The 12,261-nt window shown below is 33.5% G+C and overlaps 1 protein-coding gene across 5 annotated transcripts in view; it reads left to right on the forward strand.

Moving 5' to 3' along the window:
• Positions 1 to 12,261, forward strand: part of LOC122002009 (membrane-bound O-acyltransferase gup1-like) — a 39,808-nt gene that overhangs the window by 9,153 nt on the left and 18,394 nt on the right. For 4 of the 5 annotated variants that reach the window (XR_006117553.1, XM_042557026.1, XM_042557023.1 and 1 more), the window contains 5 exons: positions 1,279 to 1,382; positions 1,496 to 1,560; positions 1,964 to 2,034; positions 3,134 to 3,193; positions 3,655 to 3,768. Coding sequence is in view for 4 of the 5 variants with exons in the window: in XM_042557026.1 (XP_042412960.1) it covers positions 1,279 to 1,382; positions 1,496 to 1,560; positions 1,964 to 2,034; positions 3,134 to 3,193; positions 3,655 to 3,768 (414 nt within the window). In the remaining variant the exon portion in view is untranslated. The remainder of the gene's footprint in view (positions 1 to 1,278; positions 1,383 to 1,495; positions 1,561 to 1,963; positions 2,035 to 3,133; positions 3,194 to 3,654; positions 3,769 to 12,261) is intronic. The other variant, XM_042557024.1, reaches the window with a different exon arrangement.

Below are 12,261 nucleotides of genomic sequence, written 5' to 3' on the forward strand. Positions count from 1 at the left end.
TACCAACTTGGTGCGACCGACCTGGCCCATAGAAGTTTTCCACCTGCCAAGGTAAATTGTAAAGCATTCGTGGCGAATGGCTCAGAAGCCCAGTATCTCATTGTTGCGGCCTCATTTGGAGGAAAAATCTCTACAAATGCACCATAGCTAAGACCCATTTAAGATGTTATGGACATGTGAGTTAGATGTCCAATAAATGCCCAATTAGACGATGCGAGAACACGACAAAAATACACATTAATAGTGGAAGAGAGAGAGAAAGAATGATTTGGTTCGCAACGATAAAACAATATGTCTTATATGTGATGATAAAGTTTTAAATATAATGATGATATAATAGAGGCTTGAATCCAATGGCGTGGTGTAGGAGGATCCATATAGTTGATTTCATGTAGTGGGCTAAAAGCTTGGTTATTATTGTTATCACTGAGAATATCTTGTATTAAAATATTCTTCTCATAACTATATTTGAAATGGATTTACTACTTTGTTTTTTTTCTTTTAACCAAGAAACCCATTTTATTCATCATTAATTATGGTTGTCCTAACTATTTAAGGTTTGTGTATGTATATATTATATATAAATTGTTGAAATTTTTATTAGCTATTTTTAATGCAGTTTTTTTTTTTCCATATTTCTTATTCTACAGTCTTAACTCTTGAGTTATTATTTCTTATTACTTTCAAATATTTATATTGTCTAATTCTTTTACATGCGTTGATATTTGTATATTACATTCGTGTTCTATTAATATTATACCATTGTATTCGTAACTTAATGCGTGGCATTGCTAACAGGAATTGTCACGAACGTAATATGTGTATCTTAAATTCTATAATAACATGTTAACATGTTTATAGATAGAATTATCAAAATACAAGTCTCATTTAAATCATTTGAAAAAAATTCAAAACTTAAAATCGACTTCCCTTTGAGGGTTTGAGTTTCATGTTATGCTTTGAGTTTCAAGTTTGGAATCTCAATTTTGAGAATTTGAGTTTTGATTTGATCTTGAGTTTTCTATTTTGAGAATTTAAGTGTAGGTCTATAAATCTTAATCAAAATTGAGTTTCTGACAATTTGGGTTGGATTCATAGTCATGGAACATGATAATATTTTATCTTGCTATCTCTGTAGTCCATACATCTTTTTTTTGATAACGATTGATGAAGTGCTGATATTAACCAACTATATTATTGGATAAGGACTTTGACAATGTTGCAAGTTTTATTTGAGACATCTGAAATCTATGCAGAACTTTTCCTTTCATTTTGTAGTTTTTTGCTAAATCCAAGTATTACTTGGGAATCCTTTGGCTACTAAACTTGTCCATTCTCATCCTAAATCGTGTCTTTGATGGCTACTCCTTTTCATTGTTTGGGTAAGTTGTTGATTTACTTATTAATTTAAAACAGTTCCTTATGTAAACACAGAGCCTTTTTTTCTACCTTGTCATGTTACTTGTAATATCTTGTACCTGGTCGATGTACGCAGGCAACAATTAGCCTTTTTGGACAACTACAGAGGTATATTTAGGTGGCATATCTGCTTTAATCTAGGTAAATTCAAAAAACATTTGTGAGCTGGAGTTTACATTCTGTTAACCATAGTATTACTAATATGTGTTAGTGATTTTGTTTATTATTTGGCAAGAATGACATTTTTGTTTCTAGTTCTGGTGTGAAATGCAATTAATGCTATTTATTCTTTAATTTCTTTTTTCAATTTGTAATTAGCTAGATAGAAAATACATTTTCATGGCTAACCATTTGGGACAAGGTACAATTTTTTTATGTAATCTAGTTTCACCCAGCACCTAGTAGCAACCAGTCAATACAAAAAAGTGTACTATTTTAAGATTTTAAATGTGGTCATGAAATAAATGCTACTTCTCTTAATTTGCTGAATAACTAAAAGCTTGCTTCAAAGTAAATGTTTTTTTGATTGTGCATTTTTTCTCAGTTATACTACGGATAATCAGCTATGGATGCGACTATCATTGGTCGTACAAGAATCCTCAATTTGATCAAGAGGTAGAATGTCAGCCACTCACTTTTAGAATCTGTTAGTATGATGACGTGGCTACTTGTATGCAATGTAATTCTGTTTCTTTTGTCATTTTTTGGGTCCATAAAACTACTTGTTTTTAAGAATATTGTCTATTTGTATCTTTATCTGTGGCCGTGCTTTGTTAGTCATATATGTTTTCTTGTAGGTCATGCACGTTTTCTTTCTTATTAGCTAAAACAATAACGAACTGTTGGTGATGTGAAAATGAAAAGTTTTTTTAGATTTGAATTTTGATCTTGGATTTGAATGACAATTATATGTGTTGTTAAAGCCCATCATTTTCATTTGGCTAATCATATATGTTTTGTCAGTCTTTGCAAGGGATGTGGGAAAAAAAGTGAAACCGAAAATTTGAATATATCAATAAATAAGTTTTTTTACTTGAAGGAAGAATATAAATGTTGTTTTTCTGAGCTTCGACTTCTCCCCTTATAAACAAGAATCTTTTGTATATTTTAGTTGACCAGAACTGTGGTGTTTTTTCAACAATATTTTTTTTAGAAAGTCTGTGTATTGTATGTTACACATCATAGGGTCTGTTCGTCAACTATGGATATTGTGTGACACGTCTCCTTGTCTCTTACGTTACACTTCTATGTACCATCTGTGACATTCAATTGTGCTTTGGGATCAGTATTCTTTTCATGATTGTATCTGACTTGTACTGATCAGTTCATGATTTACATGGGAATGTTAAAGATTGCTTGCAAGTTGCATATTTTGCTTGATTTGGTATGACTCATTCAGTAAGCAAACAATCTGTTAAAGTCTAAGGCAACATGGGAACACTATAGATCAATCACAAATGTATTATTGTGTTGTCTTTATTTTTAGTTTGATTTATTCAATTGAGTCAAGAAACTGTCCAGAAAACTCTTGCTTTTCCATACCAAAAATGTCCATTATTCAAACTATCAGAAAAAATACTTAACCTAAATAATGCTTTTCCCAAGCTGCCTCTCCTACTTGATTTTCTTCCTCTATAAAAAATTGGTTATGATACTTACGTTGTTAACTGTTGATCAACTGATCTTAATTAGTTTCAGTATCTCTTGGATACAGAAACATAGTCGCCGTTGCAATATATGCTCTACTGGCCAGGCATGCTATTTTTCCTTGCAGGTAATTATATTACCATGCAATAATAACAAATGCTATTCAAAATAAATTATGATTATAAGTCTTTGACACAGCAGGATAATTTCTTTGAATTATATTTTGGAAATGTCTCATGGCAAGAAAGTAGAGCTAGTAGATTCATATAACCTAATGGTTCATTAAATATAACGAGTATGATTCCTTAAAATAACTTCTTTCAATCAGTACATGATGCTTCTTAATGTTTTCTATATTCTTTTCGAAATTCTTTTTCTACATCATTCATGTATCATATGTTGTTCTTGTTCTTGGAGTATAGTTTCTATAATAAGATGATCTGATTCATTACCCTTGTGGATTTTGGTTTTGATGATGCATATGGATGCTTTGCCAAGTGTTTTGATTTAGTCTGCTGCTGTAGAAACTTTATGCACTTAGTCTCTTGGTTGGTGGTGGTTTGAGCTCACTATCTTTACATTTGGCAGGAGAGAAGCATCCAGTCAAACAAGTATTCATATAGTATGTACTTATGCTATTTGATGTACACACCGCTATATATTGCTGGACCAATTGTAAGCTTCAATGCCTTCTCTGCGCAGGTTAGTGCTATTTTTGAAACTATGCAACTTCCAATTGAACAATATCGGTAATTCTCTTTTTGGTACATTTGCTAGTGCTTTATTGGCGAACTTTACCTACACTTTTCGTGGAAGCGAATTGATAATATAACTCGTTGACAGATGTGGTTTCAGATTGTATTTTTGTCATGCCCCGAGGGTGTAATTCTCGCACACCGGGAGGTACGCCACTCGGCGACAATATAATAAAAAAAACATAAGCAACTTTGCTTATGTGTATAACATAAGGACCATATAACAGGAGAATTACAAAATTCATCAAATTTATATGTATAACATTTGCTTCGTAGATAACAAAACTATATGGATAATACAACATATGAAGTAAAACAAAAATACAACAAAACAAAAGTCAAACAAACCAGGAATCAACAGAGGTCGAGATCTCTAAGCAACTTTATGTAAAGCTAAAACCAATTGTATATACTATCAAAAGAGTGCCAATGCCTGAGGCCAAGGAAAGCAGACATGAAACACAAATGACTAAGTGAGTAATCTGAAAAGATGTGCATGAATTTAATTTTGTTTAAGAAGTCAAGGAAGTAGAGTATATTATAATTTCTTATTACAACTTTAAGTTCTTAGAATTCTTCATTTATACATCAATGTATATTTATAGTCGTGTAGCAGTTTTATATTAAAATTTAGACTCTCAACTTTATCCTCCTTTGTTGTTATCAATTAAGATAACTATTCAATTTTTACTATTTAATCAGCAGATATATTGATTGTCAATGGTATACTATTAATATCGAAAAATATCACAAATTATACGAGTATCAGCATCTCTCTTTATATATATATATTGCCCCCGGGACAATGGTGTAGTAGTTAGATCCTTCAAGTAGTTAACCAGATATCTAAGGGTTGAATTTCAGATGTGGCGCATAGCAGGGATTTTCATCCTGTGGAATGACAACTCTAAGAATGCTGACAATGGGACTTGGTGGCCGGTGGGAAATTGTCGTAGTGCTTGGACGGTCACCTCCAATATTAGTCGATTCAAAGAGTTGAATACTTGGATTAAAAAAAAAATAAAATAGAGCCGATAGTATAATAATGTCATACGTCTAAAAGCCCTTGTTGTTAAACTACAACAATAAAAATACCATCGCGCAAGTAAAACAGTATGAAGTATGAACAGTATGAAAGGTCAAGCAAATCTGAAGATAGGTATCAATTAAAGAATAATTCAAAATATCTATTTTAATTTTCAAAACAACCTTTCCTATATTAATTATTTTAAACCCTCATTTTACTATTTTAAACCCTCATTTTACTATTTTAAATATCATTTTAATCCCTTTTTGAAAACAATTGTACAAGTATATATATATATATATATATATATATATATATATATATATATATATATATATATATATATATATAATTCATTTATCTATTATTCATGCACAAGGAAATGTATAACAAGTCAAAGGATAGAATTTTCCCATTTTTATATACAGCAAAAGCTTCGAGTGTTGGTTGATCAACGCAAGGTTTAAAATCTTGACCCGTGCCGAGGTTTCGGTTCCGGATCGGAACGATACAGTTTCGGTATCGTATCGTGCCGTGCTGATACTGTTTCGGTATTTTTTTATTTATATATAGTAATTTTATTTATATATAGTAATTATTAGATAAATATATTTATTGTGTATAATTTAAAAATAAGTTGTATATTAATTTTATATAAATTCTTAATTATTGAACAACTTAATATAGTTAAAAAAAATAATTAAATATAGTTTTCTTTAAAAAAAGTTGATCTATAAATAACTTGAATTAAAATTGATACATCATAATATGTTATCTTATTAATACCAAAAGGAGTGGCGTGAATCAGATGGAAGCATTGGTTCTTGCGACATTCTGCTTAGGTCAACTCCATAGTTCTCTAATGACCAGATTAAATAAGCATCCCATGACATGCAATATTGATATTGATTTCTCCACATGTTCATCAGCGTGTCTCGATTCATCACTAGATGTTGGATTTGAACTGGCACCACTGAAATCGGAACGGGTATAGGCACAGGATAAGGATAAGGATAAGCATACATCCCTGAGCTCTAGTACGATGGATCGCCATATGATGCATCAGAGTTATAATAAGAAGGTTGCGAGTATGATGAACTTCGACTAGAATCAATCTCAGCTAAACTCTCCCGCATATCTTGATAATTATGAGCTTTCTTTTGTTTGTCATCCTTATATCGACGTTGATATTGAATAGTACTACCTCTAGCTCCATGATCATCATCTTGACTTGCATGTGTGTAATCTATCTCACATGTCCATAGCTCTGGTGCTAGAGTAGGGGGGACATAATTTTTACCACTAGATGCATCACCACTGTCATCACTTCCATGAGTACTTGCACTGCTATCAACATCACTATCCTCATTTCGAACTTTTCGTCGGACTACAGTGTCAGAAGGTGATGATGTTTCATCATTGTTATCATGTTCTTGCTCATCAATTGCATCGAGTGGATTTTCTTTAATTCTAAATTGACCACTTCCCATAAAAGTAGGAGGTTTGCCTTTTTCTTTCATTTTAGTAAAAATTGCAGGAGCTTTGCCTTTGCCTTTATCTATGGACTTTGGTTGGGTTTGTGATGTTTGAGAATGCTTAGACTGAGATCCAGAAAATCGAAATTTTTGATCAAAAGCTTCATCATCTTATTCCTCGCAGATATCTCCTCTAGCTTGTATTTTTTCAATTTGTTGAGTAAGAAATTGAGATGGTCGTGGTGGGTTTCTTGCTTCATCAAGTAACGGATTCTCAGCCTCAACAACGCTCCACCAATCCATCATTGGATCATTCTCAGTTTGCATAAATCCAATATCAAATGAGTCTACATCACCAGACTCCTGTTCTTCATTCTCTTCTGTTATTGCTCTTAGTTGAAGACACATATTATAATGAATGTAGACCATCTTCTCCAAGCGATGATAAGAAAGACGATTTCATACTTTTGTATGAATGAGGGAGAAAGTTAGACCAATTTCTTTCACAACCGCTTGAAGACGTTGTCTGTGAGAGAATTCGTATTGCAATCTTTTTCAAATTTGGAGCTGATACTCCATATTGTAACCACCACTCAGCTGTAAGATAAATAAGAACACAAAACAACAACCAAGTCTTTTCCCACTAGGTGGGGTTGACTGTATGAATCCTTTTACGCCATTAAGCCCTATCTCCTATTATATTATCATCTATATTTAAATAAATTTTATCTTGTTTTATTGTTGCTAACCAAGTCTTTTTTGGTCGTCCTCTTCCTCGTTTGATATGCATGTTTATCATGGTTTCACATCGCCTAATTGGAGCATTTATTGGTCGTCTAAGTACATGTCCGTACCATCTTAAACGTGTCTCTCGGAGTTTGTCCTCAATAGATGCAACTCCGACTTTTTCTCTAATGCTCTCATTCCTTATTTTGTCCATCTTCGTATGTCCACACATCCACCTTAACATCTTCATCTCTGCAACTCTTATCTTATGCTCATGTGCTCGAGTCATAGCCCAACATTCAGCTCCATATAACATAGCAGGTCTAACTGCGGTTTTATAGAACTTACCTTTAAGTTTAAGAGATACTTTACGGTCACATAAAACACCCGACGCTCCCCTCCATTTCACCCATCCTGCTTGTATTCTATGTAAGACATCTCTCTCAATCCCTCCATCATTTTGTAAAAATGATCCTAAATATTTAAATCTCTCGGTTCCGGGCAACTCGTCCTCTCCTATCTTAACAATTGTTTCATTACTTCTAATATTGCTAAACTTAAATTCCATATATTCTGTCTTTAATCTACTAAGCTTAAAACCTTTCCCTTCTAGTGTTTCCCTCCAAAATTCTAGCTTAGCATTTACTCCTTCACGTGTCTCATCTACCAAAATAATATCATCTGCAAACAACATGCACCACGGTACTGTGTCTTGAATGTGCGCAGTGAGTTCGTCCATAATTAGTGTAAAAAGATAGGGACTTAGGGCTGATCCTTGATGTAACCCTATCTTTATTGGAAATGCTTCAGTTACTCCGCCTGAAATCTTTACTCTGGTCGTTACATCCTCATACATATCCTTAATTAGTTCAATATATGTTACGCTAACACCTCTATTTTTTAAAATTCTCCATATTATTTCTCTTGGGACTTTATCATAAGTTTTTTCTAAGTCAATGAATACCATGTGTAGATCTTATTTTTGCTCCCGATATTTTTCAATTAATTGTCTAAGAAGATGTATAGCTTCTATTGGCATGAACCCAAATTGATTTTCTGTCACTGTGGTCTCCTTCCTTAATATTTTTTCTATTACTTTTTTCCAAAGTTTCATAGTATGACTCATTAGTTTAATACCCCTATAGTTTGCACAATTTTGTATGTCTCCCTTGTTCTTATATAAGAGAACTAGAGTACTTATCCTCCATTGATCAGACATTCTTTTTGTTTTCAATATCATGTTAAATAATTTTGTAAGCCATTCAATACCTTGTTTCCCTAAGCACTTCCATACCTCTATCGGAATATCATCTGGTCCAACGACTTTTCCATTGTGCATCTCATTTAAAGTTTATTTTACTTCTGAAGTTTGAATTCTACGATAAAAATTAAAATTTCTATGCTCATTTGACGTAATTAAATTACCTAAGTTAAGTTGGTCACCTAAACCTTCATTAAAAAGTTGATGAAAATACCTTTTCCATCGCTCTTTTATTTCTCCATCATTTACTAATACCCTATTACATTCATCTTTAATACATTTTATTTGGCTAAGATCTCTTGTTTTCCTTTCTCTCACTTTAGCTATTCTATAAATGTCTCTTTCCCTTTCTTTTGTATCCAATTTTTGATATAAGCGTTCAAAAGTTTCATTTTTTGCTTCACTCACTACTTTCTTAGTTTCTTTCTTGGCTATTGTATATTTTTTTAAGTTTTCCTCGTTCTTACAAATATATAATTTCTTATAGGCTATTCGTTTTTCCTTCACTTTCTCTTGTACTTTCTCATTCCACCACCCAGATTCTTTACTTAGTGGTACATGTCCCTTTGACTCACCTAGTACACTCTTAGCTACTATTTTCAACTTTGATACCATCTTATCTCATGTTGTATTAGAGTCATCGTATATTTCACCTAATGCTTGTACTTCTACCTTCTCCTTAAATATATTTTGTTTCCCATCCTTTAACTTCCACCACTTAATTCTAGGAATTGTATATATTTTCTTTCTATTGATACTATGTTTGAGGTGTATATCCAATACTACTACCCTATGTTAGGTAGTTAGGCTTTCTCCAGAGATGACTTTGCAATCTTTACAAATCTTTATATCCTTCTTCCTAACCATAAGAAAGTCAATTTGCGATTTATTATTCCCACTTTTGAATGTGACTAAGTGTTCTTCTCTTTTCTAAAAAAATGTATTAGCTAATATAAGGTCAGATGTTATCGCAAAATCTAATATAGTTTTCCCTTCCTCATTCCTCGTTCCAAACCCATAACTTCCATGTACTCTCTCATATTCCTCATTTTTCACTCCGACATGCCCATTTAGATCACCTCCTATTAAAATCATTTCATTTGGTGGAATATTTTGTAATATTTCATCTAAGTCCTCCCAAAACTTTAATTTGGTAGCTTCATCTAATCCTACTTGTGGTGCATATACGCTAATTATGTTCATAGTTTCTTTCTCCACTATTATCTTAAGGGCTATAATTCTATCCCCTTTTCTAACTACTCCTACAATTTCATCATTTAACAAACTATCTACAATGATACCCACTCCATTTCTTGCTTTACTCTTTCCAGTGTACCATAACTTAAAACCCGAGTTCTCTATCATCTTTGCCTTCTCGCCTATTTATTTTGTCTCTTGTACACACAAAATATTAATTTTTCTCCTAATCATCATATCTACTACCTCCATTGATTTACCAGTGAGAGTTCCTATATTCCATGTTCCAAATCTTAGATTATTAGTTTTCCTATCATATTTGTTCTTATCTAACCTATGGTGTGAGAACTTTTGCCTATTTAACACTACACCCAAGTTCTCATGGAGATGTAGCGGTCCTTGCTGAGACGTTACAGTCGGATCCTATAACGCGAACTCTTGCATATTTATCACCACACCCGAGTTCTGGAGATGTAGCGGTCCTTGCCGAGATGTTACAGTCGGACCCTGCAACGCGTTCCTTCCGGGGAACAACCTAGCATTAGCACAATAGTTTAATGGATTCATTCATTGAATATTTACCATAGTTTGACGTTGGCTGGCAACCTAACGCAACCCCTCTCCTTTATCCAGGCTTGGGACCGGCCATGACCGGTCATCATGGGCGGAGTTAACAATAATTAGTAATAATTTTTACTATATTTACCTGCATCCATTTTATATCTGCATGAAACTGCAATAGGATCGCTAAAAGAACCATATGCCTCTCGAAATAATCGACTTTCATTAATAGTCTCAGCAATTGATTCTGTGTTTGTATGTAGTCTTGATATTACATGTCTGAGGGCCACTAATAAATCATCATTTGTGCCAAGATTATAACGATATTGATATGCCGGATTGAGATAATAGCCTATAATAATTAAACATATATAATTATTAATAACAATATTAAAAATTCGTTATCATTAAAAAATACGTACCGGCCAAATGAATAGGTTTTCCCATTTGATCATCCCATCTTGTAGTGATTATATCAGTGTAATGTTGATACTTGGTCGGTGATTGTAGACGCCTCTTAATTTCCTCTTTTGCTTCATGAATTAGGCGGTAAACGTTGCCCATTTGTGGCTTCTTGTCCATATCAATTTACGTAGAACAACGTACAATGGTTTTACTGCTATAAGAATATCTGCGATATAGCCCCAAAATCTGATAGACATAATAATTTTTTGCACCTCCTTACCTTCAGTCGTGTTAGAATATCGAGAGGCTTCCTAATCCTCAGAAGAGAACATGACCTTTAATCCGACTTTTTTCTGATTCAACGATTTTAACAGTAGAAAGTGAGTGACAAATCTAGTCGCTCCTGGTCGCAGAATCTCCCCATCAATAAATTTCCTCATTGATCCATGAACCCAATGATGATTATAGATGAATTTTGTTAAAGATTGACCTTTTTTCACTACCTTCTTCACTATATCGAGCTTACCGATATCTGCCATCATCAAATCGATACAGTGTGCTGCGCATGGTGTCCAAAATAATGTTTGATACCTTTGCTCCAATATCTCTCTAGCCCTTTTAAAGTTGGCACCATTATCTGTAATCACCTGTACTATGTACTATATGTTCTGCACCTATCTCGTGAACTACACTATCCATCAAACGAAATATGTAGGGTGCATCATGATAGTCTGTAGTTGCATCAATAGATTTATGAAATATCACCTTTCTATTGCAGTATAGTAGAAAGTTGATGATGCTGATCCGTGTAGGTCCTGTCCAGCCATCACACATCAACGTAACCCCATATAAGCTCCATTGTTTCTTGTATGATAGGATCCAAGTCTTGATCTCCTCCACTTGTTCATCTAAATATGGACCGGCAATTTCATATGTAGTCGGAGGTTGAATACCAGGACCAGATTTTTGGATGTTGGACACCATGCTACGATAGTATGTGTTGTTTGCTGCATTAGGGGGAATATGATTAAAATGGAAAAATTTAGCAATACTTTTACCGATTGATTTCTTCTTCTGTTTTAAATATACATCATCAATCCTAGTCTGTTTGCTAGTTTGGTCTGGAAATGCTAGTGGATCAATATCAGCAATATCAACTACACGTCTTCGTCCCATAGAAGAAAAAAAACGATCAATACCACCTTGTGTTGAAGGAATACGAACACTTGCACTCATTCCTAATGTTGTTGCAGTAGTTGAGCCACTTCCACTGGCATTAGCTGAGCCACTTTTATGTCGCATATTTTGCTCATAGTTATATTGAGTTCGAGAGACACTAAGAGCTGCTAAAAAATCTTCGTCATTTGGAATTTCATCACAATCTCCAAATTCATCGTAAATTGGTTCTTTAGAGCTTCGACTATTAACAAGTTCACGTTATCATTGTTGTTTATACTTTAATATTTTTTGCCATCAAGTTCCTCTTTCATTGCACGACGAATTTTTTGAGAACTTTTGAAAAATTAGAAATATCCAGATATCCACCGGTAAGATGTTGTTTTAGGCGTGTAGTCCTACCACCGCATCCAATCATATCGTAATGCAAACATTGCCAATGGAATCGATTTTCTAATCGTCGTGCGTGCCTCCAAGCTGGATCATGAGATTATTGTTTGGTGTCATTACCTAAGCATTATAAAAAATTAAGAATAATACAGTAATGCACATTTCCAAGTAATGGTCATCATTTTATAACGTTAAGAATATATTTATCATTGTAAATTTACA

Source organism: Zingiber officinale, chromosome 7A (genome assembly GCF_018446385.1).
Source record: "Zingiber officinale cultivar Zhangliang chromosome 7A, Zo_v1.1, whole genome shotgun sequence".
In the NCBI taxonomy this organism is placed as follows: domain Eukaryota; kingdom Viridiplantae; phylum Streptophyta; class Magnoliopsida; order Zingiberales; family Zingiberaceae; genus Zingiber; species Zingiber officinale.